The 20,848-nt window shown below is 37.3% G+C and overlaps 1 protein-coding gene across 1 annotated transcript in view; it reads right to left on the reverse strand.

Moving 5' to 3' along the window:
* Window positions 1–10,897, reverse strand: part of LOC150090523 (calcium homeostasis modulator protein-like) — a 43,332-nt gene extending 32,435 nt beyond the window's left edge. Inside the window, exons 1-2 of the mRNA XM_090378314.1 lie at window positions 10,636–10,897; window positions 4,830–4,995 (exon numbers count right to left, since the gene is read on the reverse strand). Of these exons, the coding sequence (XP_090234440.1) occupies window positions 4,830–4,995; window positions 10,636–10,849 (380 nt within the window). The 5' untranslated portion in view covers window positions 10,850–10,897. The remainder of the gene's footprint in view (window positions 1–4,829; window positions 4,996–10,635) is intronic.
* Window positions 10,898–20,848: the final 9,951 nt, after the last annotated feature.

Here is a 20,848-nt window from a genome sequence, read left to right on the forward strand (position 1 = left end):
ATTTATTTTTATATTCTAGAATGTTTTGTGATAATTCGTTATTTGTAATATGGGAAATATTTTTGTTATTTTTTATTCGCAATATTAAAATTTTATCATGAAAAAAATGTATCCATTATATTTCCCTAGTTGTAAAAAAAAGAAAAAAGTCGTGCGTCTGCCGAGAACGAGCGGTAGATGGTTTTATGTGAAACATCCTTTTGGGGGGGGAGGGTACCAACCGAGTAAATCGGTCACGGAAGTGACGTAACTTCCGTGACCGATCAGATTTACTCGGTTGGTACCCCCCCCCCCTCCAAAAGGATGTTTCACATCAAAAAGTCGGCAAAAGTGCGAGCCCATTGTTAAAATATTCACATCTCACCACTGGGTGAAAGTAATAACGTTGTTAACTCAGTCGTTAAATCTTTAGCAGCTGTAAGGTTTGCTGGACTGATTGGCGCAATTCTTGTGTTCAAGTTCCGAATTGACCTATGAAAAATGTTCGATCAGAAACTAGAATAACTTTTCAGTACTGAAATCTAAATCTTGCATTATATTCGGATTTATCGTTTAAATTACTCCAGGACCAGAGTGAGATCCAGACTGTTCTCTGGTGATTGATGATTATTGTTGTTGGGTTTTAAGCGACTTAGACCATACTGCCCATATGTAATATGTCTATAAATTGCGTATGTTCAGTGGCCGTTTGTTGTTTGCTGGACGAAAACCTCGACTTTCCGGGAGAAAAAGCCATTATACCCTCGCCTGACGCTAACTCAGCCACGTTGTGATAGACTCAAAAATTTCTTTGTCATTCACAGAATTTGAACTTCTTTTCCACCTGGTGTGGGAGGAACGATTATTATATCTACTGAGCTAACAGGAGGACATGTGATTAATAGTAATACAACATGGGACATGCATTTACTGTCTAGGATTCTCCTGCAATCCCTGACTTGTGTTTTGGCATCTCTGCATGTTTGTCACTACAACGCACAACAGCGTTGTGTTATATTACTGGCCTGTTAGCAGCCAGTCAGCTGAAAATCACCTGGAAATTCGTTGACGAGCTCTTGTCCAATGCCCGTGGAGGCGAGCGGGCAGTCTGTTCTATTTGCTGAAACCAAATACTTAGCTGACTTTCAGGCCCCAGGGTTTGTTTCCAGAAAGCAAGTCCTTTAAAATATATGAAAAGGATAGCATGAAAGGAGAGTTATAATTGGAGTTAGGCTAGCGGTTGAGAAACCCTCTTGGATCACTAGCAGACCGAGCGCGCGCACGTTGTTCAACAGTCTTCGCATGCTGTGAGACAGGTTTAGCTATGGCAAGCATATATAGGACAAACGGAGTAAATTGCAACGCTAGAGTATTGCATGCCACTCTGGGGTCTGAATGCCAACCCCTGAGCAGAACTGGGTCTTCCTTGATAAGAGTACCTGTTTTGTGCCCCTAAATAATCTTCTTTGCCTTTTTCCTCACCCATTTCTGCTAGTGCTGCATCAGAATGCTCAATACTGATGGGATTCTTCCTCTTGCTCAGAATAATTACCTGAGAGGGCATAAATTCAAATTGAGGAAAGACAGTTCTAGGATAGATGTGCAGAAGTTTGCCTTTAGCCAGTGGGTAGTTGATTGGTGGAACAGACTTCCATCTTTTGTTGTGGCAGTTTATAGCCTAAATAAATTTAAGGCTCAGCTGGACAGGTATTTGGAACAAACGGAGGGGTGAAATGGGAGCGGTTTTTTTTTTTTTTTTTTTTTAAGGCTGATGCTGCATAAGCTTTCTTTCTTGCATCAATTTCTAATTTCAACAGAACCTTCCTAAAATGGAGTTTCCGAGTGTGCATGTAGTACTCAAGATACATCCTACCCATGGCCGTATATAAAAGGCCTCCTTGTCCCTGCAGGAAAAATTCCTATCATTGACAGAATCCCATGTCCTAGCAACTTGTTTGCACTGCTGTCTAAACCATAAAAACTGTTAAAAAGGTCGGTACATCAAAATGTATAACGTTATAAATTAATTTATAAATGTGGTTATCTTCCTTGCCACTAATTAGGCATGACTTAGCAGAGTGGTCAACAGCGAGAGTGCAGTAACACACGTTCTTTCAGTGCACCGTGGTTCAAACCCGTTACTGCTAAATATGATTAAAGATTCTATTTGTGATTTATTGACTCCTCTGACCTGGTGGTCGCGCTGAAGTACAAACAAGGAAAATTTTTTTTATCCTTACAAAATCGCCAATTATTTCTTTAAACACGAAAAACCCGGGTTATCGGGAAGTAAAAAACCTTGCTGTCAGCCCCTGAGACCGACTAACTCAGCCACAGAATGAAAAATCCCCATAAAAGTTCCTCGTGTCATTACCGGGATTTGAACTTTGGTGTGAGAAGAACTGTGATTATAACCACTGTGGTACCGCGCAAACTCAGTAGCTGTTATAGAGAGATTATTTTATCTGGCTTATCATTAGCAAGGGCACATGAGGCAAGAAAGCAAGCTTATATAGCATCAGCCAAAAAAAAAAAAAAAAAAAACACACACACACCCTACGCATTTCACCCATCCACTCACTCCAAATGTTTGTCTAGTTCTGCCTTGAATCTGTTTAAGCTATCAACTTCTACAACGACAGATGGAAGTTTGTCCCAGCAATCAACCACCCGCTGGCTAAAGGCAAACTTCCACACATCTCCTGCAACTGTCTTTCCTCAATTTGAATTTTTGCCCTCTTGGACATTAAGCTTGATATACCATCATCAATATCATTGATGAATACAGAAAACAACAATGGACCCAACACTGAACCCTGGGGAACTCAGCTAATAACATTAGTCCAATAAGAGCAGTGTCCATTGGTTACCACTCTCTGTCTTCTCCCACTCAACCATCCCTTTATCCATAGCAGCAATTTGCCTCCAATGCCACACTGCTCCAATTTGTGCCACAGCCTTCCATGTGTAACAGTACAAAAGCCTTTCTAAGATCCAAATATATAATATCAAAATTATTCTTTGCAACCAGTTGCTTTGTGACTACATCATAGTATCCAATCAAATTGGTCAGACAAGACTTCCCCTTAACAAACCCACGCTGTGTCCGAGCTATAACTCAAGTCTTGTCTAAATGATCCTGCAATGCTTCTTTAACCAGTGCCTCCATTAATTTTCCTGGAACAGAAGTTAAACTAACATGTCTGTAATTACCTGTATCTCCCTTTGAACCTCCTTTGTGGATTGGGGTCACATTTGTACATCTCCAGTCCATGAGTACCTACCCTGAGTCCAAGGAAGCTCTCATAATTATGGCTAAGGGTTTGCTTACTTCCTTTAATATAACTGGATAAATTCCATCCCCCCCAGGTGCTTTTCTTGTGTTTATCTTCAACAATTTCTCCTCCGCTTTACTCTGTTATTAGAAGATTATCTAGCTTACTGCAGGAGTTTAATACACCTCTGGCATTCCCCTCCCTGAATAACTCCTCCTGTGTGAATGTAGATGTAAAATACAGTACTCATTTAGTTTGTTAGCTACCTGAGCAGGATCATCAACAGTTGAACCATCGATTTCAAGTGAACCAATCTGATTCATCCCCTTCCTTCTAGAGTTTGCGTAAGTAAAGAACTCTGCTGGTTTTTTTTTTTTTTTTTTTTGCATCCTTTGCCAAAGATTTCCCGCAATCTGCCTTTGCCTGCCTAACCTCCTTTGTGACTTGGTTCAGACCAGTTTATATCTATCATATACTTTGTACTTCTGTGTCACCAGTTAATTTATATGTATCCCATGCATTTTTCTTCTCTGCCGCATGTCTAATTAGTTCATCTGGCATCCATTTAGGCCTAAATCGTATATAAGGCTTGCTTTATAGAATATTTTTTGTGGTCTTTTATTTTTAATATACTAAATGACCTTACTACACTAGCTATCGGAAATAATCTGTGGTGGCTCCCTACCATACATTTATATATATATATATATATATTAAAACGTTTTTTATCGGGAGCAACCCATGTACCTCCGTCTACATGTCCCCTTATGCTTTGCTAATTCTTGCATCGTAGTATCTGCGCCCCTAAATCGAAGTCTGACCTCTTTTAAGGTATATAAAAATTTAAAAATCGTAATATAAGAACAAAGGTGGTTATATGCAGGACCGGATTTGCATATAAGCAATATTTACAGCTTAAGGCCTCACAATACCCCAGGGGCTCACATCTGGTGAGTATGGGCTTGGCAAACCCAGGGTCCTGAGCTGGAAATCATCATTTTTCTTGCTTTTTTGTTGATTCCCTTCTACTTCTCTCTCTCTCTCTCTCTCTCTCAGGGTAACACAGTTTTTTTTTTTTTTTTTTTTTTGGCTGGTGCAGCATAAGCCTCAGGCTTCCTTGCACCTTATTGCTTATAATAAATTACAACGGGCCTCGACAATGACAACAGTAAACGGTAGAACGAGAACATTCTACTGTTTATTCTTTTTTTATGTTATCTATTTTTCTTTCTACAAAAACCAAAGCATAATTTTTGTGTTATATATATAATTTCCAGATTAAAATTTTAAATTATATCATTTAACTTTGTTATTCTTTAACATAAGTTAATAAATAACATGCACAACTATATCTTGCCTTTTATATTACATGCCTATCGAAGCCTGTTTAATTGTACAGCCCATTTAATTTATTTTCAGTTTAAAATTTTTTAATTTATTATTATTTGATGGAGGGGGAAAGGTCTCGTATGTGTTATACCCTTACTGTTTCAAAAGTACGGCCCTGGTTATATATGATATATGATATTCTATTTGCTGATATGCAGCAAATTTACATCTACAGATAGAACTTACCTGCCGTCCAAAAATGTCACAAATATCCAAGCAGAGGGCGCTACCGCTGCTCTTCCAGCAACAACAGAGCACTGAAATGTTATTGTGCAACATCCATTTCTGGTCATTTTGCTTCGGTGAAAGCAACCGTGAAACAATCTCCAAGTGACATTATTGACAAGGATTCCTAAAGAAAAGTTAAAATGTAATTAAATTAGTAGCAGAGATGAATTTGTTATAGTATACTGCCAAGCTCTATATGCAGAACCGTCGCCTTACCACCTCAATTTGATGCAGCGGCAATAGAAGGGTTGTTTTTAATTAATTTTCATTTGGTCCTGGGTGAACTGGGACCCGGTTTAGTAGGGAAATATGCCCTTGGAAGAAAAACCAAAAATAAATTGAATGTTAACTCTGTAATGGAGGGGAACTGAATGGGGTTTGTGCTAGAGTACAGAAATTCATGATTGGACCTTGATTAGATATACAATTTTTTTTCTGTGTATTTCACAGAAAGAATACCATTGCACCACTGTGTAATGTGGGATCCAAAACTAAAAAAAACAGCAAGGGTACTGGTTCAAAGAACTTACATTTAAAATTTGGCGACAGCTAGAGTGAAAATTTCGAAACTATATACTAGTTTCAAGAGCGTTAGAGCCGAACAACTTTCAGAACACTATCTTTTGCACACAGGATAGAAATACTGTCTTTTGCAAACGATGTTCATATATTGTTTTTAGCTACTGAAAACAACGGGTAGAGTGGTAGCACCAACATACGTTCTGAATCAAAACCATGACAGAGCGTGAAACAATTCAGATAGCCACCAGGTCAGGCCTCCTCCTCAATAATCCTTTGTTTCCACTCTGAACAATAATCATTTTTTTTGTTAGTGACCATGTAGAGCGCTCCCCAACCATGCACCTAAAAAAACTGTCTTATTAGGGCCACCCAAGTCCGAACTTATAAGCTCATGTGTATTATGTCCATAAATTGCATGTGTTCTCTAGTCGATTTTCTTGTTCTCAAAGTTCGCATTGACGGATTTCGAACCCAGGCCTTTTCCACCGAGTGTGGGGAGTACGGGGATTATAACCACTGTGCTATCCGCAATGAACCTAAGGAGAAATTAGTAAATCATGCAATTTGTTTTATTTTAATTTTAAAACACACAAAGAAAGCTCGGAAAAGAGCGCCGTAACGTATGGCCAGTGTTAATATATCAAATAAGTATGTAGTTTCCCAAATTCTAACATTATCTATCACTAAATTCTAAGTATAGTGCAGTATCATAAGTGTAAGCTCTTTAGAGTAAGCTCCTTGCTGTTTCATCGAAGTTTTTTTATATAAATTTTTATTCATTATTATTTTATTATTATTATTATTTTATTTATTATTATTATTATTTATTTTTTTTTTTTGTTGGTCAAATGTTCCGAATTTCGTTGCACAGGCTCGTTATTACAGAAATGTAAGGCGATGGCCGGAGCTGAGTGCACAGAGGAAGTGCTGTTTAAAAATCAAACAAAAGGAGAAAATACACTGCTCTACCATTAATATTTTGTATGGAAATCTTTTGCTTTTATGACGGCCTTCAATTTTCGCGGCATACCCTTAATCAGCTTTTTATAAATGTCAGGTGATATGTTCCTCCACTCGGCCTATAATGCAGCCACCGGTTGGGCCTTGTTCTTTGGCGATCTCGGTGTGCACGTACCCGACGATCCATTGCGTCCCAAAGATGATGCTCGACAGGGTTCAGATCAGTACTCTGGACTGGCCAATCTAACTTTTCTAAACCCATGTCCTCAAACCACTCTGTTACGACACAAGCAGTATGGCATGGTTTTGTTGATACAGGTATCGGCCATCCCCGAAGTATTGCCATAATGTTGGAAGTGCATAATTGTCCAGGCTATCCTGGTATTGCATAGCATTCATAACAAATATGGTTTTGTCGATAACGACTAATAGGCCCAAGCCAAACCATGAAAAGCAGCCCCATACCATGACTCTGCCTCCACCAAACTTCATTGTTGGGAGGATACAATCAAGAAGGAACTGTTCCCCTGGCATTCGCCACACCCAAGAACGGCCATCAGACTGGTAGAGTGCGAACCTCGACTTGTCTGTCCATTGGGTTGTTTTCCACTGTTCTACAGTCCAGGAATAGCGCTCCTTACACCATGTTAATCGGCGTCTAGCATTTGTTGAGGTGATCAATGACTTGTGAACAGCCGCACGACCATTGTAACCCATATAATGGAGTGTCCTTCGTATTGTACTAGTGCTGACATTAGTCCCAATACTCTCACAGAGGGTTTGTGTGACTTGAGACAATGGCAAATTACGATTTTCGCGCATCACATAATTCTCTTGTCCCGTTCTGCTAGTTTTCGTGGTTTACCAGGCCATTTTTTTGGCAGATTCAGTCCCATTCCTCTTCCGTTTGCACTATGGCGTCACTAAAAGTTGACCTAAGAATCCCCAGAATGACTGCGATGTCTCGAACAGAACGCTTGCTTATGTGACATCTTACTATCATTCCATTTTGGAAGTCTGTTAATTCTGTTGAACGTGTCATTTTGCATGCCCAATTTTGAAATTGTCTATTCGAAGCCTATGATGTGTTGCATGCATTGGACCTGTTTCCCCATCCATGGAGGGGTTTCCGGATATTAATGGTAGGGCAGTGTATATGATACTAGCACCTACAGTTTTCAACATTATGGTCTTATTTCTGAGGGAGGCTAGTCAATAATGATTCAGATTTGGACAGTTCTAAGTTATCAATTGATGAAGTTACTTTACTCCAAACCAGAGAGTATTTTAGTTATCTTTTCTAAGCAGTAACATGAAAACAGTTCTAAGATTGAAGTGGTTAACTACCGGTTGATTAGTTACCAACCGGTAGTTAACCATTCAGTGGTAAAGAAAATTATGGAAACAAAAATCAAAGGTGGAGTACAGGATATTAGAGTGAAATGGCATTCTGAAGGAAATTCAGCCTGGTTTTGTAAAGTTTAAATTATGTTTAACCAACCTAGTCAACTATTTTGACAGATTCACTCACGCGCTAAATGTAGGAAATAATTTCGACATATAATTTTGATGTCAAAACTTGCAGTGATATCAAGATCGGTAGACTAATTAATGATCAGTGCCAGTCAGTGCTTTATCAAGGCGTCTTAAACAGATTTCAGGTATGGCCAGAAAAGTGACAACAACTTTTTTTTTTAAGTATAACACATGGTCTTACATTTTGGAATTGGAAATTTCAAAATAACTTATGCACTTTATTGAATTAAAAACAGCAGCGGAAAAAAGGCAAATATAAGACCGCACTTAAAAAAGACAGAGCTTCTTGAAACGGTCTAAAAACAGGAAATGCGCCTGGTCAGATCGGCAAAAGGGCGTCTATATGAGGAAAGTCTTCGAATATGCAGAGAACAGAGCTTGGTAACTAGGTACCCTAGAGATTTAATTGAGATGTATATATGGCTATGAAAAGAGAAAGTAAAATAAATGATGATGAAATTTTTACTTTTACAAAAGATTCCAGAATCAGTTGTCATAAATTAAAATTATGCAGGAAAAGGTTTAGAAAAGGTATATTAATGGATTTAATAACAGAAAAGGTACATTAATGACCTTCCATTGACCGGAAATCATAGTTTTGCTGATGATAGCACATTGCATTCCACTTTCCAGTTTGAGAAACCTTGCCCTGCTCAATCAGCTTCAACTTCTCGAATATTCGCTACCAATCCAGTAAATGCCGATCGCCAGAGTCTCTCCACTCGCTCTCTCATAGACGTGCTATTTCTGCTGCATGCCTTTTCTACAGATACTGCCATGGGCACTGTTCTTCTGAATCGGCTTCTATAATTCCCGCTCTCTCTCTCTTTCAAAACAGTCCCAACGTGTGCCGCCACCAGCCAACATCCGTTTACTGTGCAACTTGAAACAATTTTTCATATTCCTGGTTTATTCATTCAACTGCCGTTTTCTGGAACAACCTTCCTTCATACGTATTTTCTGAAAATTATAGTGTATAGAAGTTCAAGTCTAATGTGAACAGATATCTTCTTTCATCTTCTCAACTTCCAACTCATGCACGGTACTAAGTACTATAGGTCCTAATACAGTTTCAGTTTCCAATATCAGTTTCAATTTCTAATATCAGTTTCCTCCATGGATAGTCAAATTGACAGCTTGGGGAATTTCAAAGGTCAGCTAGATAAGTGCCGATGGGTGGAGGTAGTCAAATATGTGCTTTGTTTAGTTATTTATTTATAATTTTGAATTAATTTTGAATTAATTAATTAATTAATTAATTGATTTATTTATTTATTTTTCGTATTCAAAAACTTAATGTTATATTAAAAGTTGAAGGTGATTACATTGTTCAGTTTCCTTAAGACAAGTAGAAAATTTGGTGTAGTTTTCGATATTCTTGTAGGAATGAATCCCCAAGATAAAAACGTTTTCACTGCTATCTTGTATTAAACACTCATACATATTTGTTACTCAACTGTCTCGTTTGGTGATCTCTAGGTACGAGTCCCATGACAGAATTTTCTAAATGTCTCTTCAGTATATTTATCCAATCTCACGCAGAGACAGAGAAACAGGGTTTTTTGCTGTTAGTTATTTCTGGTTGTTCAGTCATCACAACAGGCAAATAGCATCGTGAACATATACTTGAAGAAACATAATACACAAATGAGCAATATGATCTAAGTCGTTAATGTCCTTAAAAACTGAAAACAACTGCACTACTTCTATAAGACGACGTTGATGGGGAAAATTTTTTCAGTATTTATTTTTCTTTTCCTTTTGATTGTCATCAGTTTAAAAAGTTCAAAGATCATGCTTGCAGAAATGTTTTCCATTTATATCCTGTGAGAGTACTCCATTCCGGAAATATTTCAAAAGCTTATGAGCAAAGTTTGAAAAGCTTCACCATAAAAATAGTTAAGATGAAAATGTACCAATATTATGACAATTTAGTCAAAACATTTAAAATACATAAATTTCAGTTTTTCTCAATGTGCTGGATACACAGACAAAACTCATTGTTGTAATAATGTTCTAAAAATAGTTTTCAGGATGTTTTTATTGAAATTATTGAATTTTTATTTAAATTAATAAAAAGAGAGAATTTACTGTAAAATACAGCATCATCGTTTCTTCTTTTTATTAAATTTTAATCAGCCCCCACATACACTTAAACTAGTCACTAGTGCAATGCTATTATTATTTATTTAGTCATATCCTGTTAGAGACAAAACCATTTAAGTACAGCACTTAATAATGATTGGTAATGAATTCTTTCAAAGGGGGCAGAGTATTCTTTAAGCCATCCTGGTATACCGAGCTGCACCGAGAGGACATCCCTCCCCCGCCTTACGCATGTCTAGATTCCAACAGTGATGCCCTCTTGGGTAACACAGTTGGTATACTCGCCGTCCTACACACACCAAGTGAAAAAGACCTGAGTTCGAATCCTCTCGATGACGTGAGGATTTTTATGCTTTTTTTTTTTTTTTTCCACAATGTAGTTGAGTTAATTGGTGTCAGGCGAAGATAGCATGGTTTCTTCTCCCGGTATTCGGGTTTCGTCAGCAAATAGGGAAATTTACCGCAGAACACAAGTAATTTACCGACATAATTATAAGGAGCAATATGGCCTAAGTCACTGATACACCTAAAACTCTACACAAAGAAACAAACAATCCAACCGTGATGTAGGCTGGATTCAGTACTAGCTATGGTGAAAAAGTATTATCTAAAATGACCCAATGAACAGTGTGCAACTTACCTAAAAAGAAAAGTATTAAAGCAGGACCACTGACAAAACTAAGTCCATATATTAGCCCTTCTGGCTGAGAACAGGGACAGTGAAATGCGGTGTTCCGAAAAACTTCTTCACCTCCAAGTGTTATCACAACGAGGACACTGTTTACCACTGATACCTGGTGATCCTTCAGTAATGTCGCAATATTTTGAACGGTGGTTGAAGTAAATGTAGCCATTGCTAACCTGACTTTTCTGAGTACACTATATAATATGATCGATTCTCGCTTATGTTTACTCTGGCAAAATCACTCATATATAGTAATAACATTCGCTTAAACGCAAGATGAACTGAGAGTTTCCTGTTATGGTTGCACGCTCCTATTTCCTGATGAAAGAAGTTAATATTTTTTCTGTTGACATTTAAAAGATATTTTAGGGAAGTAACTATATTTATATAAGATTTACTAAAATAAAACAATTATTACTTTGCAGAACTTTATTTGATTAATTATGCAATTTATGTGTGTGTTTCAACTAACCGAAATTATTAGATTTATCACGGTTATTTCATTCTAGCCCAAAGTCATTTAATTTTCACCGTGAAAGACGATGTACAAACACAGGATAAATGACAAGGAAAATTATCAATTGATTTTTAACAATAATTGTCAAAAATAATTATTAATAAAATCAAATTAAAAATCAATTATTAATTTTAAGGTAATTATTCCTGGAATTTATCTTGTATTTGTGCATTGTATCCGATGGACATGCCTAATTTACTATATCATTATTATCACTAGGGCACTTGGGAAGCACTGTGATTAACTCGTAGTGGAATTTTTTTTCGTGTGATTTTTACTTATTTAAGTCAGCAATTAATGAGCAGTTTTATGAACAAAATGGTGTTTGTAAATCGAAGTTACCCAATCTGCAGTACCCGTGATATCAGACGTCCATCCACAGATAAGTTTATCTTTTCATGTTTCTTAGTTTATAAAAGTGTTAAGCCTAACAAGCTTGCAATTATCTAACTGCCTCGTTACAAGACGAAGCCGAAACCGGGGGGGGGGGGGGGAGCTTACTCCGGGGCTAAAGAAGAAACATGAACTTTGAAAGCTTCTATATATTAAAAAAAAATGTGTCATTTTAAGGCCACCCGAAAGCCTTCGTGGGTAGCACAGTTGGTAGGCCTAAGCTATTTGTCAAAACTTATATCCAACGTAAATATATGTCCCTGAGTATTCATTAAGTTAATCAGTCGCTCATTTCTTTCTTACTTGCTTCATTGCCCTCGTGGGTAGCACAGTTGGTAGAATCGCCGTCCTCCCCACACCGGGTGGAAAAGACCTGAGTTCGATGACAGGAGAAATTTTTATGTGCCTTTTTCCCAAAGTTGTTGAGTTAGTCGGTTTCAGGCGAGGACAGTATGGTTTTTTCCTTCGGGAAACTTGAGTTTTACGTCCAGCAAACAGAAAATCGACCTCAGAACACACGCAATTTACATACAATATACACGGAGTAACATGGCCTTAGTCGCCGATGCTTCTGAGAAAAAAAAAAAAAAAAAAACAACCCCAACAGCTACCCGAAAACTAATTCATCTGCCCGTTTGTATTATGTCCGTAAATTGTGTGAGTTCTCAGATCAATTTGCCGTTTCGCTAGACGATAAATTAAATTTCCAGGGGAATAACAATATTGGCAAACTCAACAATATTGCTTGAGAGGTAAAATTAACCTCTCCTTGAAGACTACCTTACTGATCAGCTGGTTGTCGAAAGAACAAATCAGTCATACTCCAACATTTGTTTTTTTCTCCCGGGGAGTACCTCAAGGCTCACTTCTTGGACCTATCTTATTTGTTCTTTATATCAATGAATTTCTCTCTCTTCTTCTATCTTTCCACCTAGTAGCGTATGCCGATGATGTCTCCATCCTGATCACAGAAAAAGAACCTAATCAGCTTCAACTCAGAATCTCTGCCTTGCTCTCGTAATGCATAGTTGGCTTCAAAAGAATCAACTTATACTGAATCCAGAAAAATCAAAATATATAGTGTTTAGAACGAAAAATAAACCACTAAATAAAGATTTCGAAATAATGTACAAAGAAAAACAACTTGAAAGGGTGAACGAAACCAAGTTTCTCGGAATCTGTCTAGATGATAAGCTAAGTTGGGTAAAACAAATGATAACCCTACAAAAGAAAACTTCGTCACTAGCGGGAATACTCGCCAGGGCCTCTGCCTGAGTGTCTCCTTCCCTTCTCAGATTTGTATTCCTTTCTTTAATTCAGCCGCACCTCACCTATGGAATTATCTCTTGGGGTACACCAGCACGGTTCCCTCTAAGCTGCGCGCGTGCGCGGCCGCGCACTGATTTCTATGAAGTTGCACAAGTGCTTTTACTTAGGAAGGGGGATAGCTCATGCCATAAGATTCGCTATCGCATGACATGTTCCCACATCTTTTATTTACAAATACATAGTGCGTAGTGAAATTACGATTATATAAAGGACTGTAGCGGTTGTAGTTTATACTGTATGTTTTTAAGATGAATATATTGTTATTAAAATAATATAAATACCGCATAATAGGGAAGGTCAGCATTTTTACATTCTGTCCACTCAACCACACACATACAGTCGAGTTTTTTTCCTATTAATTTTTACCAATTAATACGTAAAAATATGTGGGCGGAATGTCAACGGATCTACTGATCCCGATTTTTTTTTTTTTTTTTTTTTTAGGTATAACCAGAAACGTTTAGTATTACTTAATATTTTATTAAAGAAGGTAAAATATGAAAAATTAAACTTTTTTTTAAATTTTTATAAACTATTTTAATAATGCGTTAAAAGTTTGTGATTTTTCCTAATATTTTATAATTACTTCGTGTACAAAATACAGAGAATTAATAAAATTCTTTAATTTTAAAATTTTTCAGATAAAAAATGTCCAAAAGTAAAACTGAAGACATAAATACTGTAAATAAAAAAAACTTGCAAAACATTTTAAAAGGATTGGCTTTTAAAACAAATTAATGCTGCAATTCCATCATCAAACAAAATGCAAAGCCAAAAACTAGGATATTTTTCAATACAATGAAGAAAATGGTGTCGTCTTTTGTACTTTTTGTGTAGAAACAAATGTTGCAGGAGAATTTAGTACAGGAAGAAAATAGGAAGAATGGAAACTAAATTATTTAAAACGGCATCTAAGTCAGTAGATACATATAGACGCACTTACCAATTTACGTAATCTGAAAAAAAGGTGGAATTTTAAGTATTTTGAGAGAAACTGTAGAAGTACGTAACATAATAAAGGAAAGAAGTGAACGATTGAAATCAAATTTTGATACGGTTAAGGTTTTAATTAAATGATGCGATATTAGCCATAAAAATGAATGCATCAATGAACTCTGTACAAGACATTCATGAACACATGGAAAAATTTATAGATATACCTAAAAATTGGAGAAGCAAAAATTATTCATTTGAATTTGTTGAATGTATAAATTCTGTTCTCATAAAAAATATTCTGAACGAAATAAGAGAATCTACTTTCCACACATTAATTGTAGACGAAAGTACTGATATTTCAGTACAAAAAGTGTTAATTTTGTATTTTAAATTTCGAGTGAAAAATGAAACATATTACAAAACAGTATTTGGGGGTGTTTTGAAGCTTAAAAACTGTGAGAGTATGTCCATTTTAGAAAAAATAAAAAAATTTTACGATGAATATCTTGATATTCAAAAGGTTGTGATATTCACGTCAGTTAGAGCAAGTGTTATGCTGGAAGGAAAAATGGAATAGCAGCAATTGTCAAAAAGGAAATATTATTATTGCTGGTCTTATATTATTTCTCCCTGATTGGGGCTTCCACCTCGTGACGGGTATTGCTACCAAGTACACAGGGTGGTTGTTGTTATGTCTGATGTTACTGTTGGTCGAGGAACTCTCTGACAATCCTACAGGTGTTCAGAATTGCGACTTTCTGGAGTTCGCTGGGAGACCTATTGCTGCTACGCTGTTATGTTACGCTTTGGCACAATACCTGTGGTTGACACGATGATCGTTATTTGTTGCATATGCCACAGCTCTTTGATCTCCTTCTTGTCCACAAGGGTTATGTCCGGTCTGTTGTGCGGGATTATTCTATCCGTTATTATGGATATTCCATTTTCAGCCTCCATTGAGGAAAACCACTCCCTGAGCCGTAGCTCATCCGTGGATTTTACCTAAAATGGGTATTTTTCTTAATTTTTAAGAGTTCATTTTATTTAACACAATAAATTAACTCAAAACAAACACGAAATACGGCCTCTTAGCCTCCCGTCAGAAAGATTTAACTTTGAATTTCACTTCCATTAAACTTAATGACGAGAGTTCCCGTCCCTGCCGCAAGGAGGCGGACCACCACTACCTAGCAACTGAAATCTTTTAAATACTCCATCAACATACTTATTAAAATAAGTGAACATTCTTTTATCTTCGAACAAGACCCAAAGAGCACCTCTCTCCAGCATACCAGCCGAATTTTCCAATTCTAATCTTAAATCTATATAATTTGGACAATCGAGCATGACATGTTCAGAAGTCTCCAAAACTCCACACTCACACAAACCATCATCCCTAAGTCCCAACTGGTATAACCTTAAAGCAAGTCCATGCCCTGTTATTAAATAAGTTTCATTTAATCCAAACTGCAACCAGTTCTTGTTACTATTATTTATTAAATTAACCCTGGGAAAAAACATATAGGTTGGTCTACCTTTAATGCTATTTTCCCATTGCACTTGCCATTTTTCTAATATTTGTCCCAAAATCCTTTTCTTTTCTAATTTCACATCACATTTCTGATAAATTCTATCTTCTGGACAAGATTGTATGTCCCACAATGTTCTTTTAATATTATTTTTTGTATAATAAACCAACCCATACAGTAACACCATAAATTGAGCTGGAATCTTACCAGATAGGACCTGCAAGGCCTCAGAGGAGACGGTTCGACATGCTCTAGTTATGCCTAATAAGGCAAATCTCTGGGCTTGTACTAAATACTTAGTCATTATCACAGTCTGCACTTTATGTACCCAAGCCCCTGAGGCATAGGTAATTATGGGGACAAAAACACAATCATATAGTAAATTGACAGAACGTCCCTTGATCCCCCAATCATTCCTTATGATCCTCCTGAGCTTGGCATACAATGTCGAAACTTTTTGCTTTAAATATTTAACGTGCTCTAAAAATATCATACGTTCTTGTATTTTAATGCCAAGATATTTTGTAACTCTCACATATCGAACAGTCCAAATGTTCTAAAGCTTCTTTAGCCCTAATTTCTATTTCTGACCTGCATTACCCCGGACCATCGGGACAAGGTCATCCGCATACGCTATTTTGTCAACATTATATATCCTAATTTCCAAATATTCATCTAATACCATGTTCCATGCAAAGGGGCCAATCACCGAACCTTGAGGACAACCACGAAATACTTTTCTTCTTATTTCACAATACTTATTTCTAACAACAATTTCTCTATCTTGAAAATAGCTTCTAAAACTTTTAAACAAAACTTCAGAACACTCAGTTTTCCTAATACGGCTCAAGATTCCTTCCCACCACAGCGTGTCAAAAGCACCTTTAAAGTCTATAAAAATTCCAAGGGCATATCGCCCATCACCACCCTCGACAGTCTGAACCAATTTATATATTGCGTCCTCTGTTGATCTACCCTTCTTGAAACGATACTGGTTCTCAGAGAACATATTCTTTTCATTATATTTAATCATTATTCGGTTAATTAATAACCTTTCATATACTTTTGCCAAAACCGACAAGAGGGCAATGGGACGATACCCTCCCGTTTCATTTAACAATCTATCGGGATTTTTGACTAACAACTTTATTTCAGCAATTTTCCAGCTCAATGGGAAAGAACCTTCCTTCAAGCACTTATTAAAAACTAAGACATAAATTTCTGGCATTATATTAAAAACCTTTTTCATAACTATAACTTCAATTCTGTCAAGGCCCGGCGACCTACCCTCCTTTGCACGGTCCATGGCTTCAATTACTTCATCCACGGAAAATTCTTTTTCAATTTCATTAGACTTATATTTAATATTTTCTTCAAGCATTTGCATCTGACCCTGCCCCAACTCTCCAGAATCAGCCGGAAAGAGATCCTCCAGATCCTGTTCACAGAATCTTGCCATGTTACAATATATGTGTCCACGTCATTTGGAGTACTCAAAATATCTTACATGTCTTTTTTGTTAGTAATAAGATTAAAAACCGAACTCCATGGATCCCTAGATCCCCGCTCCCTGACAAACTTTCTCCAACTTTTTCTTTGTTTTACTCAACAAACTGACGTAACTAGAACGAGCATCTCTGTATATTTCCTTATAAACACTACACAATTCACTATCACATGTCCTTCTAACTCTTTGGAAGTTTCTCCTTTTTTGAAACATATCTTTCTGTTTTTCTGTTAATTCTGATGTCCACCAGAACACAGGCTTACTAACTTTAAAATTTTTCTTCATAAATTTATCACATACACAAATGATAGTAGAAGTTAATATCTTAACACAGTCTTCAACACTACAACATGTCCAAGCAACATTATTTAACTTTTCTAAACATACTTCTTCAAAATTAGACCATATCACATTTTTTACCTTAAACCTTCCTGTATCAATAGTAATTCTACCTTGTCCTTCGCAACTCAATACAAAGGAGATGGCATTGTGGTCACTACTAGTACAGTCTATCACATTCCAACTTTTTATATTTTGTACTATATTTGGTGTTGCCATCGTCAAATCAATAAAAGACTGTCCATGTACAGAACTAAAAGTCGGAATATGTCCCAAAACGTTAACAACCTCCATCCTGGAAGTAGCAAGGAACTCCTCGAGTATTACACCTCTCTCATCGGTTCCCTCACTACCCCACAATGGGGAATTTGCATTAGAATCGGTTGACACCACTACCCCACAGGAGCCTATTACACTATGTATTCGCTCTAAATACATTACTGCTTCTTCAATGTCATCATTTGGTGGACAATATAAGGATACAAAGTAGCACCTACCAAAACCACCCAAAATTTCACAACATACACAATATTTATTACATAAACTGGTAATTTTAGTTACTACTAAGTCCTGATTTCTTGTTACAATTACAGCTAACGGACTTATTCCTTCCTTTATTATCCTATAATGTCTAGGATACCCTATTACTTGGTCCTTTAAAGTGTATGGCTCCTGCAACAGTGCAATGTCAACATCATTTTGCTCCATATATTTGTTAACTTCAAGTGCGACTACTTTAGCTCTTTGGGCATTTAATTGAATTATTTTTAAACTTTTAGCCATAATTTATTTTCTTTTTATGCAAGTCTAAAGCTTTGACATACTCCTGACAATTCTTGCTAGTCGCCACATGAACAGCCTCGACACCTCGCCTCGCACAATTACAACACTTTGGTTCCTTTAATTTATTGGGACAATCTTTATATAAATGTGAACCTGCACAGTGTCCACAAGCCACCTCCCTTTTACAAAACTTGGCAATATGACCAAAGTTCAAACATCTATAACATTGAGTTACATTATATATTTCTTTAAATTTACAAGAAGTCCATCTCAAATACAATCTTCCTTTATCACACATTATGGTCCAAATTTCCGGTGCCACTTGAACAATCCAGTTATTTAATTTAGATATTTTACTTCTGTTAATTGTAAGAACTTCTACTCCATCCTTTATTTTCTTTTCACTAATTCCATGTTCCTTAAAGTTTTTCAGCCACAACTGTTCTGCAAACTCTTCTTTGCCCAAATCATCTTCGACATCATAAATTACAATTTTCGGGTTTATCGACCTTGGTATAGCATATTTTAATCCTATTTCCTGAATTTTTGGACATGCTTTAATCTTAGCCAGATCTTCACTGGAGTCAGCTTCCACCAACACGCCTCTATCACGAATTGTTCTTATATTACGGACTTTTATATTTGTTAGTAACGGGCGCACTTCCTTCAAAATCTCATCCTTTACTTCTTCACTAGTTTTAAATCGCTCCACATCAGCTTTTATTATCAACACTTTTGGAGCTCCTTTCTCTTCCATAGTTTTTCTCTTTACAACATCAGCATACCCAGTATTACATTCCTTTCCACTTCTCTTTAATCTATCCTTCAACAATAAATTTTCAGTCTGTACTTCATGTGCTTTCTTATCTAGTGCATCCCAATAGTCCATTATAATTCTTATTGAGGCAGTAGGAATCTTACTTATTGGATCCCACAAGAACGCATTCAATTTCGCTCGAGTCTCATATATATGATCAAATCCTTGTATCGCTGACTTTACAGGAGCTGACTCACCTTTCCTTTTCTTCTTTTTATGTTTCTCTTTCTGACTTAAATCTCCATCTGAAACATTGTCCGTTAATGCTCCTGAAATCCTTTTTCTTTTTTTTCTCTTCTTTGTTGTCGTCGCCACCTGTTCTGAAGGACCTGGCACTGATGTTCTTCCTTTCACTGGTTTCCTTTTCAAGGTCGAACCCGCAAAAATTCCAATTTCAGTCAGTTCCTGAGCTTCTGTCAGTACATTCCTTGCTATATCTTCCTTCTCATCTTCTGTTACGTCAGTTGTTGCCAACCTAATATCCTCTTCGGGGATTAATTCCTCCGAAGAAGACGACATTGTATAAATAAAACTTATTAATTTACAATTTAAAAACTATACACCAAATATGATGAATAGTCAACTATTTACATATAATACAACCAGAATGTCAGGGAACTAGGAGCCAATGATCCACTAAGCCGAAAATGGAACTTAAAAACGCTCAGAACTCTGATTTTGCGTTAAAAACACACTGCCCAAGTTAAACAGGCAAGTGGTCCCAAAGGCCTTTCTAATTAACGCTAGGACCTAAAACAAGCACAACTGTGCAATACTAAAAAGTCCAAAAGGGCACAGAAATGCTATGCCAATAACTTTAAGTGCCAACACACAATTCCAAGAGGAGCAATATGGCCTTAGTTGCTAATGCTCCTAAAAACCAACCAAACAAACAAACAACTCCAACTAAAGTGCAACAGCACAGAAATGCTCCAAAATCTCTCAGGAGAGAAATAATACACCCCTCCTGATTTTTAAGAAAAACGAGAACCTCTTCCCTGTAACTCTGCTCAATTTAGCTAGGTAAGGGGTTTCCCCCTCACCTACCCACTCCGGACCACTTGGAGGTATGAGCAGCAACGGAAACTTTCAGTTTCAAGTACAAGGAGACTAATTTGTGTCTCAAGACACTTGTGACTCGCACAATAGGCACTTACTAATCAGCACTAGTCAATCCTTATACCCCAGCATTGCCTCCGGGGCCGTTATTATGGATAGAAGAATACGAACCTAAGGGGGCATAAATTCAAATTAAGAAAAGACAGATGTAGAATAGATGTGCGGAAATTTGCCTTTAGCCAGCGGGTGGTTAATTGCTGGAACGAACTTCCATCTGTCGTTGTGGAAGTTGATAGGTTGAATAAATTTAAGGAGGAACTGGACAGGCATTTGGAGGGAATGGTGTGATTTTTCTTTTTTGGCTGATGCTGCATAAGCTCATACATTTGCTTTCTTGCATCACATGCCACTACTACTACTACTATGGCGCGGTCCCAGGACATCTTGTGGGTTGGGGTCTCTAGTACTGCCTGGGGTTCGTACTTGTAGTATGGTACACTTTCTTCGCTCAGCTGGTATTTCCTTGCTAGCTTCTGGTGTATTATCCTGGCTACCTGGTCGTGTCTATGAGTGTACTCGGTCTGGGTGATCACCTTGCGTCCGGCGGTGATGTGGTGGATTGTTTCTGAGGCCAGGTGGCATCGTCGACATGTTTCATCTATCACTCCGGGCTCCTTGGCGATGTATTTTCTATACTTCCTGGTGTTGATTACGTGGTCTTGGATGGCGAGCATGAATCCGTCAGTCTTCGGGGAAGAGCGTCCCTCTCGTGAGCCATACATTGGAAGCAGTTTTATCTATGTGACCCTGATGGAGATCATTGTAGTGTCTACCATGGAGTGATTTCTCTGCCCATCTTTCTAGCTTCGTGTGTACTTCCTGGTTGGGGGGTACTCCTCACTTAGGTTGAGTGGAGTATACCGCTTGTCTATCTTCCTTATGGCCTGGTGGAGTGCTGC

This window comes from Mastigoproctus giganteus, chromosome 1 (genome assembly GCF_048544385.1).
Source record: "Mastigoproctus giganteus isolate SK-2022 chromosome 1, ASM4854438v1, whole genome shotgun sequence".
Taxonomy (NCBI): Eukaryota; Metazoa; Arthropoda; class Arachnida; order Uropygi; family Thelyphonidae; genus Mastigoproctus; species Mastigoproctus giganteus.